General features: G+C 47.2%; 2 protein-coding genes across 2 annotated transcripts in view; one reads left to right on the forward strand and one right to left on the reverse strand.

Annotated features, from left to right (window-relative positions):
* ALPK1 (alpha kinase 1) overlaps window positions 1–996 on the reverse strand; it is a 99508-nt gene extending 98512 nt beyond the window's left edge. Inside the window, exon 1 of the mRNA XM_090036680.1 lies at window positions 903–996. The gene's annotated coding sequence lies outside the window, so the exon portion shown is untranslated. The remainder of the gene's footprint in view (window positions 1–902) is intronic.
* TIFA (TRAF interacting protein with forkhead associated domain) lies at window positions 306–20488 on the forward strand. The gene is made up of 2 exons (XM_090036681.1): window positions 306–468; window positions 19212–20488. Exon 2 carries the CDS (start codon window positions 19232–19234, stop codon window positions 19802–19804), a length of 573 nt encoding a protein of 190 aa, XP_089892807.1. The 5' UTR covers window positions 306–468; window positions 19212–19231; the 3' UTR covers window positions 19805–20488.
* The last annotated feature ends 1293 nt before the right edge of the window (window positions 20489–21781 follow it).

Raw genomic sequence — 21781 nt, forward strand, 5'->3', positions numbered from 1 at the left:
AGGCATTCTTTTTCATGCTAATTCTTTCGAAGTTTAGCAGTCCCTAGGTGTAACACATAACTAGGTTCAAACTGTGATTTTAAGTTGACAGTGACCATGTCGTTATTTTACGTTCTGAGTAACAGGGTCCCCCACAGCTGAATGAATCAAGCCCGCTGCTTGCCTTTGGTAAAAGTCGTGCATGAAACTTTGCAGAACTTTGTTCTGTAATAAACTGCATGTCCTGGGTTGCAGCTGCTTCTCCAGTCCCCTCCCCGCCCCCCCCCCCGGGCAGCTGGTGGGAGGGAAGAGGAAGGACAGAGGAATCATATTGTCTTGTGTTGCAGCTCTCTGCCAGAACTTTTCTTTACTCCCAGCCCGGAAATCAGAAGGCTAACAGTGTCAGAAACCCACAGTCTGCCCAGCCTCCTGCTCCCCAGACACCTCCTAGAGATCCACTTTGCTGCCTTCTAAGGTGACACTGAGCAGGTGAGAGCACAGATCTGGAGGAGTTTTGTTGCCACTATTTCTTTGGCGGTTGCAACTTAGGAGGATGATATGACAGATAGGAAAGAGGGGCAGACAGATCTAGGGACTGCAACTATGACAGAAAAACAGGGAGAGGAGGCAGGGATAGAGGGACCACTCTGGATTGCCCTCAAAAAGGATTGGCTAGATTGCAAAGGGGGGCTGTGCCGGTGAAATCAGTGGGAGTTTTGCGCTGACTTCAGTAAATTGAGTGGCATTGTGCTATTGGTAGCAAGGCAAGGAGCTTCCTATTGGTCTGTCTTGCCTGCTTTAGAGAAGGAAACACAGCCTTAGTGCACCAGTTCTGAGTGCTGGCAAAGTGCAGCGTGAGATTTCTGTGCAAGAGAGATCAGATGAGCTACAAATGTGAGAAGCAATGCAAATGTTCTTGTTACCTTTTGATATACTGGAAGCAGCACTGAAGGGGGTGATCACTTCCTTGGCTTTTGCAGATGTACTTGAAAGTTAACTGCTTCTCTGGACTTTCCCAGCTGAAAGGAGAAAAAGAAACTTTCTCACACCGGATGTAAACCCCAGGTGGTGAGGAAGTGAATATATCATTTTTACTGTCGTTGAATGGGATAGGTCTTTTCTTGTTCAGAGACTGAGGTTTGAGTAGGACTCTGCATTCACTAAGACTTGCCTTCCTCTTCCATTTAAAGTGATTTTGTTTCTACTTTTCTGAGGATATATGTCCCCTGACTCCCTCCATCCCATAGATTGGTGGGTATTCATCAGGACATCCCCAGGCAGTTTTAGGACTTTGACCCTGCAATTGAAGGCAATTGAAATTTTGGAACAGGATTGAGCCCTTAAGAATCTGGTCCCTTGATGTATATCCTAGGCTGGAAGTTGACAACCTTTCACCAACTCTTCAGCCAAATTACTACAGCTCATTCCTAAGGCAGACCACTGCTGCCCACCTGGCCGCTGCTCATGTCTCCTGCTGTTACTGCGGCTGATTCACTGCCACTGATTTTTCCCACTGCCACCTTGGAGGGTTGGGTAAAAAACTCTCCATGGGCTGCACCTGGCCCACAGGCCATAGGTTGCTGACATATTTCTTAGACTCACCAGCTGGCTTGTCAGCTGGCAGTATATGTACTCTCAAGAAAAGGAAAACTTAAAAAAAAATAAACCTGGGAAGATATGTTTACTTGAATACAAGATAACCCTTAATATAAGATGACCTCCCCTCCCCCCCCGCAATAGTTAGATTCTATATAAGGAAAATGTATACATTTGTTATAATTTTCCAGGTACAGAATCTAATTATTGGAGGGTTGCCTTAAATTTGTCCCCCTCCCACTTTTACAGCAGGGAAAATAAATGTTGAGGGTGCTGGAGGGTTGTCAGGTACCCCCTTTGCCCTCACTAAATTTCTTCCCCCGTAGTCCCTTTCCTCCATCCTTGCTGTCGGCCCCTGCTTTCCCTGAGCACATGGAAATGCATATTTCAAACCACTGATTTTGAAATAAACATACCTGTAATAATTTGCATATAGATTTAGTTCATCTAGAATTGATGCATTTCACACTTTTTAAAACTGCTGCAATTTTTAGTAAAAGGACTCCATAAACTCATTTTTAAAACAGTACTTTTGTACCAGCTTACATATAGTATAAACTGGGTGTGTCTACAAGTGAAATTAGTGTTACTGAATAACATCTGATGCAATTCAAACCATAGTTTATTGCTCCTAGGTATACTGTTTACAGTGTCCCTGGGTCTGCTGCATGTTGAACCAGAGTGGCTGCTCAAACCCAGATCAACATGCTGCACAAGGCTGGCTGGGGCACAAGAGTGCTTCAGTGCGGGGCTACCCAGCAACTTTTGTGCCCCAGCCAGGCCCATCAGCACCCACATGTGCCTTGTGGCAGAGTAAATAATTCTGGCAGTATTATCCCATGGTCCATCCTAATAACACCATATGTGCAGACAGTGATGTTTTACTGTGGAGAGAATTAGTCAGGTACTAGATTAACTACATGGTTTGTCCAGATGTGCATGGGGTAGGATTGCTCTGTTGGCTGCAGAAGCATCTGTCTCCTGGCCCCATGCACATCAGGATCCCTCCTGATGTGCATAGGGCCAGGAGACAGGTGCTGCTGCTGCAGCTGACAGAGCGCTCCTGGTCCCATGAGCATCAGGACTGGCTCTGTGTCCCCTGCAAGCCCCTGGGCTAGCATCCAGGGGGAGCCTGGCTGCTGCTGGGCAGCAGAGCAGGGTACAACAGCCCTGTACTGGGCTGCTCCCATTGGGAGCAGATTTGCTCCCAATAGGGTACACATAGACTTACTGCACAGTAAGCCTATAGCACTTTAATAGCATGTGCAGATGCACCCTTGGAGGATAGAATTTAGCTCTGTATTTAAATCCCCTGCTTATGTTATTTAGGCATACGCATTGTGGTGGTGTCTTTAGTAGTTGAGAACTTCTTTATAATGTAGAAATGTACAAACAACTTGATAATAGCTTTGACTGGGACATGACATCCTGGGACACAGGTAGACCTGATGATCTAAGTTCTGTTGTTAACTACTTCTTCTTACAACAATGAATGTCTTCTCATGTGTAATCTGGCTTAGTGGACCCTCTGATGTTTCAGGTTTTTTGTCAGCAAACATTAAATTAGAATATAAGGAAAAATAAGTTCTAGGATGACTGTATTGTCATCTTAACTTGCCAGCAAAAAATCCACAGTAGTCCTCTCCTTTGTAATGCCAATCATCAGGGCTAAGTACAGACAGACAAAAAGCTCAAGGGTGAATTGATTCAGTCTTTGCAGGTTAGTTTAAGATGCAGAGATTAATCTGAAAAACAACTTAACAGACATTTACCTTTGATTCAGGAAATGCAGCCACATGCCTGCATTGGCTCAGGCCAGAAGCCAAGGCGTGCCACAGCATAACTGTCTAGAACAGCTAGCATGGACTGTATGTTCACGTCCTCTTCCTGCTGCCCCTGAGATCTCTGGGATTTATAGTAAAAAATCACAACAGTAGGACTCTGCAGGGTTGTTTATCACTTCCTCTTCCTGCTTTCAGGTATCTCTGGAATTTGTAGTCTACAGCTGCAGCCAGCAGTAAATTTGAGTTGGGGAAGGAGTGTTTAACCCCCCACTCCTTGGCCCCAGATGCCAGCCAGGGTTTGCCAGAGGGGAGGGGGCAGTGAGCCAGCTAGGGAGCAGAGGGGCAGGACTGGCCCTGCTTTCTGGAGCAGACAGCACAGCCCAGTCCAGGGTTGCAAAGGATGCTGAGCTGCAGGAGGACTTTGATTTAACTTGAACAAGGAAGAGGTCTGGGACAGAAGTTTCATAAACTGGTTTGACCTAAATCAGTTAAGTCTGATATACTACATTCAACCAGGTTTATCTTAAAACAGTTTTAGCCATTTTGAAACTGGTTTATGTGCACTGAACTTCTGTTCTGTTACAGGTATAAACCAGTTTCTGATCACTTAAACCAGTGTATGTGTAACTTCTGTTCCTAGCCCAAGGCTCTGGGACCTTTTGCTGAAAAATTTGAGAGCATTGTAAATGGAGACATTTTGGCATGCATCTCCCATGAGTGAGAAAGCCTCCATTGTCCTAATGCATGCAAAGCTCAGAAAAAAAGTCTGTATTCATAGAAGTAATTGGCCCCAGTCAGGGCAGGGTTTAATATTTTTATATTTCCTTGTAAAATTATATATTTGCACAAAAACAATATCCAAAGAAATTATTGGGGTTGCAAAAGTCAGTCAAAAATTGGGAAAATGCCAGAACAGAGTCCAGCTTTACTTCATCCTCTTATACATTTTGACACAGTCTTTAATTGTATGATCACATGGATTTTTTTCTGTGGGACTCCTGTCTCACTCAGTGTACAGAATGGACTGTGCTCTGGAGATGAATCAGAGTTGTATGGGAATGGAGGCTTTTGTCTGTAGCATCCCTGCCTCATTTGTTACAGGTTGGGAGACAGGAAATGATGGAAGCACTAGACTGCATGAATAGAAATCAGAGATTCACGTTAAAGAAAACTGAACACTGCCTGGGAGAACGGGATTTTATCTCTGCCTCTCTTTCAAAGCTCCCTTGTGATACCAGGAAGTTAAACCAGAAATATCACAAATTGTGCTTTCCTCATTTCGTGGTCTTTCAGGCGTTGTAATCCTGACTTTGTAGAAATGTGCAGCACTGAGAACTGTAGCAGAAGACAGTGGGCGTAGGAGTTGTATATATAATACCATACAATGTAATGCTGAGTACTTGGAAAAATCAGGAACTTGCCCTCTCAAATTGGGCATTCAAGTGATATTTATTACCTTAATTTCCATGCTTTAGCGCCCAACAAGTAAAATTGGGATACAAATTCTCCCTTCCTTATGGAGAGTCTATGCAGATAAATTAATACCTGTGAACCATTTGGATAGTCACAGTATAAGTACAAGAGAAAACAAATAATTGTATCTTCAGAACAGGGTGTACAGTAAAGAAGACCTAGGACTGTATACTGAACACTGACAATAAAACAAAATAAGGAATATCTGCTTACTGAGTACCATTCATACTGTGCACTGAATGAGGCAATGATCCTATAGAAAATAAATACCATATGAATATGAAATAACAGGTCAAGTCATCATGCATATACTCATTACTCTGGCATTTCTTGTGTTTGGAAGGGTTGACTTTGCAACATTAATAGTGTTGTTTTATATTATTTTTCTTTTAGTGTGCAATGTGTTGTGAAACTATGGCTGCCCTGCTGCTCCAGGGCATTGGGTCCAGCTGGACTGCAACCTTGTGCTCCACAGGTGGCAGTGGCAGCTCACACCAAGCCCATGCAGGGATGGTTGCAGGGAGCATGCACTGCGCCTGTGCTTGCTGGGCCGGGTGTCCTCAGGGCAGGGTTGGGGGCTGCAGCTAGGGATGCTGCCCAGTTGGGGCGGTGTGCAATGCTCAGAGCACTGGGGGTCAGCATGTGCCCAGGGTGGGATGGACACATGGAGCTGGTGCTGGCCACTGCCAGAGCCAAGCATCCAGGTCTGGACCCGGGTTCAGCCCACCCCCTGCTCCCTGGTGGTACCTGCTGCTGCATGCATTCTGCTATGCTGTGGGCCCCGGGGCACCTTGCAGTGGGAATTATGTGCATGTGAGAGATGGGCAGGGTTGTTCTGGGTATAAGCAGCCACCAAAGCCGGGCCTGGAGGGGAAGGTGCTTGGAGCCCCCTGGTCCCCTAGAGTCCCCCTGGTTCCCTAGGGGAGGTCAGAATGGAGGGGAAGGGGCTTGTCCAGCCAGAGGCAGGCCCAGTCCCAGTCCCAGTCAAAGACTTCCCAGAAGGACATGGGGACTTCCGGGGCCTGGATGTCACAGTCCTCCACCTCAGAGCACGGCAAACCCTGTGCCAGGCTGCCACGGATGCCCAGCTCAGTCCCCATTGCCTTGCTCCTCTCTGTTTGAGAGCAGGGTGGGAGGCTGGAGCTTTGCAGCCTGCCCAGTCTGCATTCACCGATGGCTCCTCCTTGTAGCAGGCATGGTGGGCCGACAGGTTGGATCTCCCAAGCACATTGTGACTGCGCAGCACAAGGAGGAATGCTGCCCCGGGCCCCATGCTGGGCTGGGGGCGCTGTGGCTTTGGAGTGAGGGGCAGCAACATAGGCAGGGGCAGGGCTAAGCAGCATGTCAGGGCTGCACAACACCACGAAGCAGCAGAGGAGACAGCCACAACTGGATCCACATTCTGGTGAGCAACGGGGGCAGGGGGAGCTCTGATTTTCCATGATAAAAAAACCAAAATCAAACACCAAAATATATAGGTATTTAGAATGTATTTATTATAATGATTCAAATTGCTTTAAAATTATAAATATCTCAGTAAAACATTATGTTCAATGATACTCACGCATGCACACACACACACGCATATAGTGACATTTCATTTTAATCATGGTGAAACATGGATTTGAGGGTTTTTAATTAGAGAATTTGGGGGGTTTTTTACCAGAGAATTTTGAATTTTTTAAAACATCAATTTTAACCATCGAAATGTTTTAAAAAATACAAATCAAATTCTGCCAAGCCATAAGTATGAATTATGATATTTTGTGAAAATTAATAAGCCACATTATAAACAGCACAAAAATCTGCCCTGGTATATCACAGCCTCACTTACCTTGCAAATTCCTCCCAATGTGCTACCCCATGCTGTTAGCTGGTACTAATGTGCTTCTAAAATGGATTGAGGACAAGGATGATGGGATGCAGAGACCATCACTTGTAACTTGCAACATCAGATCCAGTCCAGATCAGCAGTGACATAAAGTGATATTCTTCTGCAAGCTGGTCTGTTGCTTAAATGAAATGAGTTGGTTTCCTAGTAGGCCTGCACCGAGTTCATGTACTGCATTGCTTTCACAAAAAAATACAAAGCAGCAGAGGAGCACAGAGATGAATGCACAGTAGAGCAACTAGGGTGAGGTGAGCAAAAACCAGTTAATCTTGTTTTTTAATCTACTTGGTATTAACATGTCACCATTATAGAGGTTGTGCTTAAGCACTGTATGCTGTAATGGCAGTGGGTTCCAGCACGAATGCCCCTGGGCCCATCGTGTGTACAACCTCCAAACTCAGAAATGAGCCACTGAAGCCACTCTGGGGCTGTCTCTAGCAAACACTTCCAGAAACTGATGTTTCAGGAGTGACCACAAGGGAAGTTTCCAAAACACCTTCACTGCTATAGTTCCCTGTTCAGAACGTGCGAGTATGGGCATGCTTGGGAGCACCTCTGGCAGGACATGCTGTGATGCACATACGCACTAATGTGACTGCCTTGACCAGATGTACCCAGGGATACAGAGGGTGTCTTCCACACCAGAGATGCTGTTCTGCAGGAACACAGAATAATGCACTCTGTGTGGGTTATCAGTTGAGGAAGAAGAATTCCAGAGGTCTCTGTTGCAGGATCTTTCCCTGGTCGGGCTTACTACAGACCACGAATAGGCGGGAGAACAGTGAACAGGCTTGCTAACTTTTATTAGTGACTATTAACGTAGCCGCGCAGCGGCTAGAACTCTCCACGCCTCACGCGCCCTAATGGTGCGCGAGACCGATGAACCTGGCTGGTGAGTAGTTTCTGGGATTTCAGGTCGCCGGGATCAGGTGGGTCTCTGCGTCCTCCTTCGGTTGGCCACTCTGAAGGCCGAGCTGTGTCCGTAATAATTTGCCATAAATCGTTCCGAGTCCGTTAGACGCAGAAAGGACCCTGACGATTAGGTGGAGGCTCCTTTTATAGCTTAGGTGACGTGCGGTGCTGTGATTGCATGAGGCACTTTTCGATAGGCCCATGGCACTGACTGACTGACGCTGGACTCCGCCTTGAGGAAGTTCTAGCTACCACTTATCTCTTACATTGATGGCAGAAAAACAACTATGGTCTGCCTAGCAACTGTTACACAACTCTGTGTAACTTTTTTCTGATTGGCGAACATGGCCACTTAACAAACATAGTGATCACAACATGCCCCCCGGCCATGTGAGCCAAAAAACTTACAACAGATACCAAAACAGACTTAACATGTTTGATCTCTGCTAGGGAGGTTACAAACTGTGGCGGAATGCTGGGCTAGCGGTTCCGGCACCGCTTAGGGGAGCTGCGGGCTTTGCGGAGCTGTGCGAGCGCACGGCTTGTGGGCCGGGATTGGAGAAAGCTTTATAGCCGCCCTCAAGGTTCGCCAAGTTGGCACAAGTAGACGACTTAGAGTAAGTTGTTAGTTTTCTTATTCTATAGGATGTCCGTTGGTTCACGAGGTTCCAGAGCCAGCCCTTGCGTTCCAACAGTGAAGCTAGTCCAAAGCTAGGTGCGGCTGCTGGCTCTTTAAGTCCCAGAACTGGTCAACGGCTCATTGATATGGGTTGTTAGTAGTAGAAGTTATTACAGAGTAGATATAGAGTAAAACAAAAAGATTTTATTCACTCACCTGGCCTCACCCTCTTACGAATAAGAGGGGAGGCTGGTTGGAACGAAGCTGCAGTAAATACAAGTATAGCGAGCGTAGATATGCTGTCTAAGCTATGATGGGAGGCAGTCGAGGAGTGGAGTCTCCGATGTTTCTTCAGTTACAGTATGCTGGATACAAAGGGGGTCTGTTGGTTCACGGGGTTCCAGAGCCAGCCCTTGCGTTCCAACAGTGGAGCTAGTCCAAAGCTAGGTGCGGCTGCCGGCTCTTTAAGTCCCAGAACCGGTCAACAGCTCATGAATGGGATATACAGTACAAAACTGTAACACGGTGAATCGTTGTCAGTTGTCGGATTTTCGAGGCCTTTGTCTTCGCTGGGGTATGCCCAGACGGAGAGCCTGAGAACTGGTCTATAGGGTGATCGGGCCTATAGAGTTTTCCAGCCATCGTCTCTGCTGTTTTCTGTTTCTTTGCCTCTTTATAGATGTTGGTTGGACTGCCTCTGTGACGCTAACTACAATATAAGCTGAGCATACAGGGATACAGTTTCTTTTACATAGTAATTGCTAGGCAGACTTTTTACATAAGTTTCATTTCTGCAAAAATAACACTTCTAGATAAGAAATAAAATCTACAAAATGCGCATGTGTAGCTTAATGCCAACAGAGAAAAATACAAAGCGCTCATTTAGCATACTAGTTAAGACTTCAAGGTTACATAAATGTGAGAGTGCTGCGCGGCAGTTATACAGAAGAAAAAAAATAAAACAGTTACACAAACAAATGAATGGTGCGGCGTAATACCAACTGTAATGAGTTAAGTGAATAAATTCAATCAACTAAACCAAAGTGCGATTAGGCTGCCAGGTCAATATTACAGTACACTTTGGATCTCACGGCAGCTGTTATTCGTTTGAGGAAGGCACTCATAGTAGGTGACCTGCATAGCTGAGGTAATTTGACGACGAATGCAATGAATGATCAAACCAACACAACAGAATGCTATCAATACAACAAGTAGAACTGTAAATAGGGGAGTTAGTAGATTCGCCAACCATGGTGAAAGCCGGAGGTTAAATGCGGATTGGAATGTTTCAGCTAGCCAATTAAAGGGGGTCTGGACAATTGTACGCGTATCCTCAGATACCTTTTGGATTTGATTGATGGCTCTAGAAAGGGGCTCCGAGGTGTTATAGATAACCAGACAACAGGTCTCGTCTGGCACAGTGAGGTTAAGCACTGCGCAGAACCCACCTTCTTTGGCCAACATGAAATCCAACACAAGGCGGTTTTGGAAGGCAACCTTAGAAGTATCCTGCAACTGCCGGTTGAATACTTCCAAAGTGTCCGCCGTACTATTGGCCAGTCTGGCTAGCAATTCCAGAGTTTGCAGCTGCTGGATGGCCAATGCCGAGGCGGAGGCTCCAGTAACAAACATGCCATACAGGGTCCACCCAGTGGTAAACTTCCTGCGCTCAGTTTCAGTCATATTAGACCAGAATTTCGACTCCCCCATGACACCTGTAATTTCTTCATTGGGGATCACATTACGGGTGCTCCGGACATGGTTGGGAAACGTAAGCGGGGCGGTCCAATGGGTAACATTGGAAAACTCATAGGGGCATAGCGTAACTTGGACCAAATACAACACACATTGAAATGATAGGGAAAGTGACTGTACAGAACGGCTTGGGTTGAGTTTTCGTCTTGTTGACAATAGAACATAGTATCGTGGGGAGGTGGGATCAGTGCTATTGGTGGGGGGTGTCTAGTGTCAAAGAGGGACAATAATGGTTTTAGATGTGGGCTAAAGTGTCCAGTAATGAACTTGAATGCAGCGCGATGAGCAGGTGGACCAAAGTGACTGCCCATCGTTATAAATGCTTTTACGGGGAATAGGCAAAATACTTCAGCATCCTCAAAAGACCTCCTCGCCATGGAGGTTCTAAAAGTGCACGGAGTAGTATGACATCCTGGCCAATAGCACGGGGTGCCTGGAGTGGAAAATTCAATTTTCACCGTTCGTAAGACGGTTTGAGGGAGTGGGAGAATGGGGAGAGTAACATTGTCGGGGTCGGGCACAATGGAGTGTGGTGCCCCCCCAAGGTGGCCCATGGGTGAAACTGAAACAATCCTGTGGGATACCTTGTACAGTTCAATTGATTGGGGATGTGCCATTCCATTCCCACGCATAAGTGAGGAATTGAATGGAACAACTCGTGTCGCAGGCTAAGTAGCGAATGGTTTTGTTACCGGGGGGATGCACGTACAAAACTTAGAAATAAATCCAAGTAATTAACAGGGGTGACAGCTATGCGAAAGGGACTGTCTGCAGTGGAGGTAGGTGTATGCCCACAAACTGAACCTGATGTGTGCCCAGTAAGCAGCATCCACTCTAGCGAGGTACGGAGAAACAGGTTGTCTGCGATGGACGATGGGGATGTAATGAGAGTCTGCTTCATGTGTCCGGTGATGCCGCGGTGTAAGATGCACATCAAAATGATACCTGCTGATAGTGAAAGGTAAATCAGAAAAATTAGCCAAAGCTTTTGCTGTCGGCGGGATGGGCGTACAGCTGCTATTGGTTCTTTCGACCTTCCCACAAGCCTCTCCCATAATCCTGCAAATGACAGGGGTGACACCCGCCGGTCTTGTGGCAATGGCATGGTGGTCTGGGGAAGCAGAGGTTCGGTGTCAGCTCTTTTGTCTTGTCGATCGAACATCTCGGAAGGTCACTTGATCTGTAAAATAATTAGATGTTAGTTCAATAAATCACTACGCGGTTTTAACCAATTGAGATGAACTAAGTGCTCGCGGTCATCGGATGAATCAACCAGGCAAAGCTTGTAAGTATGGGCTAGGGCTGTAGCTTCGATAATCTCGCCTGGGAACACGGGTGGATATTTGGTGGGTGTTGAAGTGGGAACGGCAACCCATATGAGATCTCCGGGTTTAAAGTTTGGCTGCCATCCTTTCCGAGTTTGGAGGGTATGCGCGGCCCAAGGGGCTTTGTCAGCATTTAAGTTGATTAGAACTTCAGATAATATGTGGTCCCAGCCCTTGAAGTCGGTGCGTTGGAGGGTTAAGAGGAGTTTACGTGTTAGCTCGCCTATCGCTCGGTCTACAACGCCGTTCGACTGCGGATGATACGGCAAATGCAGATGATGACAGATGTTGTGGGTGGTAAAGAACTGTTGAATGCAGCGACTGTTAAATGGGGGTGCTCTGTCAGTCTGAACTTCTGCGGGTATCTGCCACCATGAGAACTGCTGTAAGAAGGCCTGGACACAACGGGGCCCATCCGTCTTGGTCATTGGAATAACACCAATCATACGGGATCCAAGGTCGATGACATTGACTGGCTCCTGGCAGAGGTCCTGCAAAATCAGCCTGCCAGAAGGCTCCAGATTGGAACTGGTTGGAGTTGTAAGCTCCTTTGAGAAACTTGTGGTTTTGGGGTTTAATCCGGGTGCATTGCTGACAAGCTTTGGTGACGCGTTCCCAGTCTCGGGGGCCTGGTAGGCCATTTCAAGCGGAGTGTTTCCATCCTCTGGTACTGCAGTATCGAATTACGGCGGTTCGTTTTCCTGGGTGTCCCCACGTGTCGTGTAACCACTTGAGATATTTATCACCCATGGGTTTTCTGGATGTTCCTGCGTCTGCTGTGCTAGCGATCTGGCGCTCACTGGTGTGAATGCTAGTGAACTCCTCTGTTAGCATTGGGGCTAGAGACAGGTCTGCATCAACCGCTGTGTGGAGTGGGTCTGTATCGTTTTGATGAGACTGGGTATGATGAACCATTGGCGGGTATTGCATGCATTCGATGATGGTGAAGATATCGTCCCATTCATCCGAGTATTGTTCGGGTTCGGCTGTGCCCATAAGCGTGCTACAAATCCATTGTGAGTCGAGTACCAAAATGACTGGGGTAAAATTCAGGTCGTGAATGTTGTTGATGTGTGACAATGCCGCTTTGGCTCCTCTTAGCTCCATCTCCTGGGCGTTCGTAGGTGTTGGCGCATTAGCCAATACTTGGCCGGGGGGGTTAATCCACGTTATGGAGCTCTTACCGCAGAGGGTGCACTTCCAAGCATGCCCCCCTCCAAATCGGGAGGTTCTGTCGCTAGCAACGTTGCTGGGAAGGGAAGTACCGTGTAACACTGGACGCTGCTCAGGGTTCGGGGTAACTGATGCACTGTTGTGGTACATCCAATTTACCCAAGCATACTGACCACTTGGGGCTAAGGTATACCATGTTGCCGCTGTTCCGTGGAAGTCGCTTGGAGTCCGCTCGGGATCGATGATGGGGAGCAACGTGACACCGGGAGCGGCTAGTGTTCCACTCCCATGGTGTAGGTTGTGTTCCTGTGCGAGGCGAAGAGCTAACAATAGCTTGCCTAGGTGACCGTAGCAATATTGTTTTTTATGGAGGGCTCAGTTGAGGAAAATTGCCGGCTTCCCGTCGGCAGTGTGGGGTGTGATCCACAAGTGAATGGGTGTCCACCCAACAGTAAGTTGAAGCGGTGTTGTAGGTCCAAAAGGTACTAGTGAGGTAGTAGTAGCAGAATCAATCAGGGCTTGGATGCGATGGTTGTTGCATTGCGTCCACTACTGGTGCTTGGCGACTTTCTTACGCAAGTAACTCTGGAGTGTGCTCAAGGCAGGTAAGTGCTTGGGTGCGATATGATGCTGGAACCAGTTGATATGCCCCGAAAACTGCTGAGCTTGTTTTGGTGTAGGGGACATATCTGAGCTGATATTCCACGGTGGAGTTGGAACAGAAGCGGGTGGCGTTACACGGCCTCCTTGTGTGTATTCTGTTCCAAGAAACGTGCACGTGACAGATGGTTCGAGGTTTGACTTTGCAATGTTGACCTCCCACCCTTCCAGGCATAAATGGTCAACTAGTTGATTGGCAGTGAGCTTGATGTCCCTGGGGTTACTTCCCAACACTAAGATGTCATCAACATAGTTGAATACCTGGGTACTGCCTTCATCGTCAGGGTGCTTAAAGCATCGCAACGAGCTGTTCAAGGCTTGCGTGGCTAAGGCGGGTGAGTTGGAATACCTTGAGGGCAAACATTCCAACGGTAAATTCGACCTTGTACTCCCATACATAAGATTCCACCTTTGTCGTTAAGAGGGAGACTAAAGAACATGTTGGACAAATCAATGGTACATGCTGACCAACTTCCGCGAGCCATAGTTGCGAGAATGTCGGCTTGGATATCTGGGAGTGTCTTCACTGGTACTAGCTGAATGAGGTCTGAACGCCTGTTGGCTTGGTGATAATCTACTACCAAGCGGGCTTCGGTGGGATTCTTCGGTTTCAGTATTCCCCAGCCAGGGGACACGAAGCGACTATGAAATATTGGTTCTATTTTCCCTTCGGTGGTGAGGTGGTCTAAGGGGGTGATTAGCGATGGAATAAGCTGAGGCTTGGTCTGTATGGGAACGTATTTCCATGGGGCAACTGTAGGGTTCTTGAGTCGAGGTATGTATGGGGGTGGTAGTCCCGTCACTGAGGTGAGAACTGGGAGAACGCTGCAAACCTTGCTTTTCAGGTTTAAGACACATATCTCGTGCACTCCTAGGAGTCGTTGGTTGCCTAAGACAGCCTCGATGCCTATGGGTGGGTCGCCGACACGTACCTTAACCAACGGAGCTGTGGTGGTGGTGTTGATGCCAGCTACATAAATGATGTGGTTTGTGGGTTGGTTCGGGACGGTGGAGTCGATTACGGTGATTTCCGCTCCAGCGTCCAGCAAAAAGCACACTGGAGTTCGTTCTCCCATGGTGGGATGGATGACGGGAATGGTAGCATGGGGTGGGGATCTAGTTGTCGAGTACTAATGGGTAAGCAAGAAGCTTCACAAAAAGTTTGATCTGAAGACAATAGGGTTCTCAACTCAGTTCATTGGTGGACGTCTTCCTTTTCATGGCCGGCATCCGCCCCTACTCGTTTTTTGGTTTTTGTGGGAACTGAAATCCCAATTGAGTTGCCAGTTGCTTCTGGGTGTCATCATCTAAATTCCTGAGGACCTCCTTTTTTATGCCTGCTTGATTTAGCAGGAACCTGAAACGGGCACAGTCCTCAGGTGTACGCTCAGGGTAATGACGTGGGATTCCTTGCGTAGAGTTCAGTATTTGGTGTTGCTCTTTGCGATGTGCAGCAGTCGCGACTGGGGTGACTTCTATCACGCACAGTGGTTCTGGTTTTCCACGCCGTTGCTGGAAGCGGTACAGTGATGAGAGGGGTTGATTATGAAGAGAGCTGGTTTGGAGCTCCGCCATCTCCAGGTTATCAGTGTAAATATCAATTGTAGCTTGAAGAATCGCTGGAGGGAACTCAAGTTGAAGGGGATCCTTACAATGTCTCTGTGGTCACGGATCGTGATGAACAACTGGTCTGTGAAGGACGCGGAATTTCTGGACCGCCATCATCGCTGATTCCAGTGAATGTGTTAAGGAGTTGCCGAGGAAAGGACGGCCCCCCCACCACGGGTGGGCGTTGTTGCCGAATCGGCGAGTTCATTGGAACTCTCGGTGCTGCCGCTCGAACATGCTGGTTTTGTGAGAAGCGCGCGTGAAGCTGTGATCCGCCGCTTGGGTAAGGAGAGATAAACAGCTCCTGTGAGGGCATTGATGAATGACTGCAAATGTGGGGCATGAATGGGTTAAGCTCCCTCGTGGACTTGGTGTGGCTTTTCATGTACTGCACTGGCAAACAAGGCTGAGAGGGAGATAGGCCACGGCGTGTTGTCAGTTTCCAGGACAGTCAAACTGGGAAGGAGTCCCAAACTGAAACTTCTATGTGTACCAAGACTGATGGCTTCTCGCTGGCTGAGTGTCTCATGGCCACATTCCAATACTAATCGTCCGAGCCACTGCGCTGGGGTTTCATATTCTTGTCTTGCTGTCCTGTTAATAAGCTCGTTCATCTCGCCGCGGTTGCAATCTCGGGTGGTCCGCTCAGTAATGAGATTCCCATCTCCGTCTTGCCGAGTCTTTAGTATCTCGACAGGCTGGGCTTGGAGTGGAGGGATCAGCAAGGAGCCGGGCGTTGGCGGAGTGGTGTCCATAGGAGGCGTTGCTTGGGCCCTGCCCCCTGGGTCAGGGAGGGGCGGGTACAGCGGCGTCACCACTGAAGGCGGCGCCTTCCCTTCCGGATAAGGTGGTGGGGGCGGAGTAGTAGGTGGTGCCGTTGAGGTGGCGGGTAACGGCTCAAAGACATTGTGCTCATGGCTGCTGCCAGAAGAAGAGTCATTTCTTCCCGCCGCGCGGCTGATGGTGATCAGTGCCATTTCATAATCGTTAAGGCGCCCAAGCGTGGCAGCAAAACCCTCTAAACACGCATGCAAGCACTCCGCTTTCTTCCCCTTTTGCTTATTGTTTATTGCCCCAACAGCGGTGAAGACTCCCCGTAACCTCCGGTGACTTGTGCCGCCGGGGATGACAAACTGAGAAAGATTCACCCCCTCTGTACAGCGCTTCTCGCCTGTCAGAGCCACTATCTTTTTCGTGAAAGCGTCCCAATCCTGAGAGGGGTCAGTATCTTGCTGGTCACCCGAGGGAAGCTCTTTGGCTACTACTACACAAAGCATCAGGGACATCTTGGTTTGACGGAACAGCGAATAACACATCCGAGTCCCTCAGCACACACCCTAGTGCTCGGCCCGTTAAGCAAACTTCCCAGGGGTGCCGTGGGTCGGACTGATGCCACACACAGAACGGCTGGGTGCCATCGTTATCCACGTGGCTGGGGGCCTGGTGAAACTGTAAATGACCCCACAGTTCATCAGAGCTTCTGGTCGTCCGATGGCCAGATGCCCAAGGACAAACCTGACACCGTGACTGGTCATCCCTATCGTGATCTGCAGCCGACCATCCTGTTCGTGACGCCGTGTTGCAGGATCTTTCCCTGGTCGGGCTTACTACAGACCACGAATAGGCGGGAGAACAGTGAACAGGCTTGGTAACTTTTATTAGTGACTATTAACGTAGCCGCGCAGCGGCTAGAACTCGCCACGCCTCACGCGCCCTAATGGTGTGCAAGACCGATGAACCTGGCTGGTGAGTAGTTTCTGGGGTTTCAGGTCGCCGGGATCAGGCGGGTCTCTGCGTCCTCCTTCGGTTGGCCACTCCGAAGGCCGAGCCATGTCCGTAATAATTTGCCATAAATCGTTCCGAGTCTGTTAGACGCAGAAAGTACCCTGACGATTAGGTGGAGGCTCCTTTTATAGCTTAGGTGACGTGCGGTGGTGTGATTGCATGAGGCACCTTTCGATAGGCCCATGGCACTGACTGACTGACGCTGGACTCCGCCTTGAGGAAAGTTCTAGCTACCGCTTATCTCTTACATTGATGGCAGAAAAACAACTATGGTCTGCCTAGCAACTGTTACATAACTCTGTGTAACTTTTTTCTGATTGGCGAACATGGCCACTTAACAAACATAGTGATCACAACAGTCTCAAGACTGAGATGTGATCTTTAATACTGGCATCTGTGAAGAGTGGTGTATTAACAGCAACCCATTGTCTGTGGCATTATAAATCATTAACCAAAGTGATCAAATCTATGCTGGGAAAGGCAATAGTAGTTCCAAGTAGATATCACATGGTGATTCATGTAGCTGTAATGTAGAACAGATTAAATTTTAAACTGTTTCTAGTAGTAAAGCAATGGATACTGCAGAGGACACATACTAGGATTTAGCTGTTTCAGTGACAAACTTCTTTAGATCTCAAAGGAACTACATTTTTTTAAAGTTTTTTTGTTTTGCTGAAAACATTCAATAAAATGTGAAGGCAGCAAATGTGAAGCTTCCAACCCAAAATAGTTGTTCATGTACTGAGAAAAAATGATTAAATCAAACAAATGAAAGCCAGAAACTGTGAAGTGTATTATCTCCTATATTTCCATGTGTGAGCTGATCAACAGTGAACAGAAGATCGAAAGAAACTTCCTCTCAGGGCAGATTCCTATGCTTGCCACATCCAGTTTCTTGTTCCTTCTTTTGAAGTAGCTTGTGCCAGCCAGAACTAGAGGCTGGATACTACCTAATACAACAGTCCTATGTAGCAATTTCTTTTGAGGCAGGAGGAAAGCAGAGACATTTTTACATCCTTTTCAAATTCATTTCTCAGCTCTAATACCTGTAACATATAGATTCCATACAGCAGCTACCCCGTGAGCACCATACAATTATTATGATACCATATAATTAGGGTTCTCTGTAAATTGCGCTGGAAGTGTCCTCCCCACAGCGGCTCCTTTAATATTTTTTATTTTGCCATTTGCTTCCCCCCACCCTGCCCCGATTGGCAGAGGATCCCTGCAGGCCAGGTCATTTGCCGCTGATCGCCAAGGAACTGAAAACCATGGCATATTTAAAACCTCCATCTATCACGCCGGGGGGTGGGAGGAGGGCAAGTGGTGAAATGAAAAGCATTAAAGAAGCCACTGCAGAGGGCACTTCTGGCGTGATTTACAGAGATCCCTACCTATAATGTATCTGCTATTGGCATGAGGTTAGTAATAAAGATTATGTCTCTTGGTGAGTTCTGCATTTCACAAGTTGTTTTCTTAATCTCTTATCAGTGTCAAGGCCAGGCATTACACTTTTAACTTGCCTGTTAAGGCAGGGATTTTTCAAAGCAGTATGGACAGACGTTACATTTGTCCCATAATTGCCCCCTTGACAACAGCTGGGGCCTTACAAAAGAGCGCGGCTGCAGAGCGCTTTAGAAGTGCCCAATTGCACGACAATCTGAACCCTCATTACATTACATGAGGGTTCAGATGAAGACACTTCAAAGTGGAGCAAAGCACCGAGATGCCGGAGGGGGCTCCAATCCGCCCACCCCGTCCTCCAGTGCAGGCTGGGGAACTCTCCGACAAACTCCTGTCCCTCCCTTCTCCCTCTCCTATTCTGAAGCTGGGAGGAGGAGGGGGTCAGGCTAGGGGAAACTCGAACTCGATCCCTTAATACCCCAGATCCAACAGCAAACATTTGTTAGGTCGGGGGTAGACACTGTAACTTACTTATGGCGCATCCTGCAAAACACCATGAGTAACGGTGGGGAGCTGCATGTCTTTCAGTGCCCTTAAATTGCACTGGAAGTCAATGGAGTTTGGGATACCAGCTTCTTTGAGTTACTTTGCAAGTTCTGTCTTTTGGATTTATTATTTATTTTATGCACTGTAGTTCCTCCAAGATCATTGTGCTGGATTATTTTGCCTCGGCTGTGCTCCTGTGCTCAGACTTAATTCGGTGCATGGTTAGAAAAAAACCCACTCTCAAATATTAGAGAGGATCCTGGCAAACTTTGAAATATTCACCTTTTAAATGTTAAGTATCCTTTACAACAAACAGCCTGTGCTTATCAGCCTTGTTTTAGAGATGGGGATACCACAGCTCAGAGAGGTTTTTGTCTTACTGATTGTCGTGTAACAAGTCCGTGACAAAGCTGGGAACGAAATTATTGTGATGAACCTAGGATCTTAATGCCCAAATCTGCACTTTAACTAGACTACATTTACTATCAATAGTTCTCCTTAAACAGGTATGCCTGAGTTATTTCTTATCTTGAGGGTTGTCTGTCTATAATTATAAGCCACGCTCAGCCTTTCTGGTTAGGGTGGGATCAAAATCTTAGTAGAAGTAGTAGTAGTAATAATAAAGTTCTCTCATTCATGAAATTCCAGAATGATTTTTTTTTTGGTATTGCATAATTTCATGATCTGTTTGCTTCTTATAGTTCTGAGAATTAATGCCATCATGACTAGTTTTGAAGAAGCTGAAACCGAAGAAACAATAACATGTCTCCACATGATGTTTTACCATCCTTCCCAACTGGAAAAGCAGGTCTTCCGCCACTTAAACTTCTATAGGAGAGAACAGCTCAGAGCAGATGAGGTGGCAAAGTTTGGCCGAGACAGTAACATCTGCCATTATATTTTAGTGGATGCTCGTGTTTCCCGGATTCAGTTTTCCTTGCAGTTATTCAGAAAGCTCAGCAGCTCGGAACTGTGTTTTGAGATCAAGAACATGAGCAAAAGGACCAAGCTGACTGTGAACAACCTGGAACTAGGCTACCTAAACAAAATTGACTTGCCCTTTAAGTGCATGGTTGGCTTTGGAGACTACCAGATTCTAATGCATGTACAGGAAGGGGAGTCAGTGGATTTTTTTGAGACTTTCTTGGAGTTGTCCCAGGTTTCACTGCTGCAAGAGCATTACCTGCCCTCACTGCAGCCCATACCTGAGTGTGGTATTTCTCCTTCTTTGTTTCATTCCCAAGCTATAAGCCCAGTGGAGAAACCAGTAGAGATGGATGAAAATGAATTGTGATGAAGGGGAGAAGAAGTCTGGCTTCAATGGTGTCCTCTACCTGAAAGAATATCATGTTAGAGACCAAAATCCCAGGACACTCAACCCACTGTTTTGCCTTATTTTCTATGGTTGTTACACTTAGGCTATCTAATTCTACACACACTCTTAACTGAAATATATCAGAATGTTATATCTACAGTATGATCAGGTTTGAATTTCCCTGTCTCCTCCCACACACTACATTTTAGCCTCATTATCTGTGTCAGTTGAAAGGTTCATGGCAGCAGGTCCATTTGAAGGAGTGTGTGTGTGCGCGTACGCATACGCACACACACAGGTGTAGTAAATACAAAGCACAACACAAAGTTCTCTCCTTGTATGAATACTTAGTCATACTATACTTAACATAGCTATATTGTGTATTAATAAGTTTCATGTTGATGTGCAGTCAGTATGCAGGATGAGATCTCTTACCAATCCTAATCTGTTCTTTTCCCCGCTTTGAAATATGTTATGCATATTTATGCACATAAACTCTAATTGAAATATCCAGGTTCACAGAATCATATTTTTTCTTCTAATTGTATAATGGAAATAACAGCATATGCTTCTAAGAATATATTTTTATTATGCATTTTTATAAGGAAACATATGAGCGTATGATACCAGTATTCATCTCATGTGACTGTCCAGCTGAGGTTTTTATTAAAAATATGTTCACATCCAGTAGGGAATTGTTTCCTTTTTTGGAGGTACTTTGAAAGTAGCTACCACAAAGAAAATGATTCTTAGAGAGATTCACAGGAGAAGCAATCCTTACTGATAGCGATCCCAGGACAAATTATATTTAGCTTTTAATGAGTGGTTTCCCAGCTGGAATGCTTTATTCCAAGATTCAGCTGGCTGAAATAATTTCAGCAAAAAACTTTTGCGTTTTTCAGTGAAATTAATTTAAATTTAAAATAAATGAACAAAACTAATAACAAATGGCTGTACCTGAGAGGGGGCTTCAGGCAGGCCTAAACTCATAGAATCATACAGAAGAAACCTCCGGAGGTCATCTAGTTCAGTGGTCCTCAACCTTTCTTTGTACCAGGACCCATTTGTAAACATCGAAGGCCAGTCCCAACCCAGTAAATAGTTTAAATAGAAAAAAAGTCCTCTGTCTGTGTCAGCCAGGGGCAAGGTGTAAGGGGTACACAGAGGTGCACATGCACCCCCTGAGAGCACTGATGTACTCCCTGTCAGGCTGCACTCCCCATGTAGCTGGTGAGCAGGAGGGGCAGGCAGGAGCACCAGCGCTCCCCCTGCAAGCACTGGCTGGGGAGCAAGGGCTGCCAGCACTTTGGGAAGTGGCTGCAGAGCTCTGGAAGTGGCACAGCTGCTTTTACGGTGAGTGAGATTGGCACCCCCCCTGCCAGCAGAATCGGACTCCCCTCCCTCCCCTGGCCAGCAGGATCAACTGAGGCACCCCCCTGGCCAGTGGGATCGACCGCCAGGGGACCCCCCTCCAGTCACTGAGTGGTGTCTGACTCGAGGCGCCAGACACCCATGGTGCCACTCTCTCCAAACCTCCTGCCCCCATACACTACCAGCAGCACAAGGAATAATGGCGGGGGGTGGGGCTGCACTGCCCTCACCTCCTCCTGTGGCCAGCTGCTCAGGCTTTGGTCTGTAGCTCTACCCCACCATGGCCCAACTGCCCTCTGCACACTTCTTAGGCTCCCCACTACCCTACCGTACCTCCAGGGTAGGACCATGGCCTGAGTGGAAGTGGAAGCCAGGCCATGGCAGTGGGGTAGAGCCACAGCCTGGCATATGAGCGGCTGGTAGTGGTAGGAAGTGAGGGCAGTGCGTTCATCCCTCACATCCATTACTCCTCATGCTGTTGGTGGCACAGCTTGTGCAGGGGTCCTGGGAATGGTAATGTCTCTCTGCCTGCTCTGCCCTCCCATGCTGGGTCCTATCAGCTGGGCCACGGAGATGGCTCCTGCC

This window comes from Crocodylus siamensis, chromosome 2 (assembly GCF_052110815.1).
Source record: "Crocodylus siamensis isolate JL-2025a chromosome 2, ASM5211081v1, whole genome shotgun sequence".
NCBI classification, from domain to species: domain Eukaryota; kingdom Metazoa; phylum Chordata; order Crocodylia; family Crocodylidae; genus Crocodylus; species Crocodylus siamensis.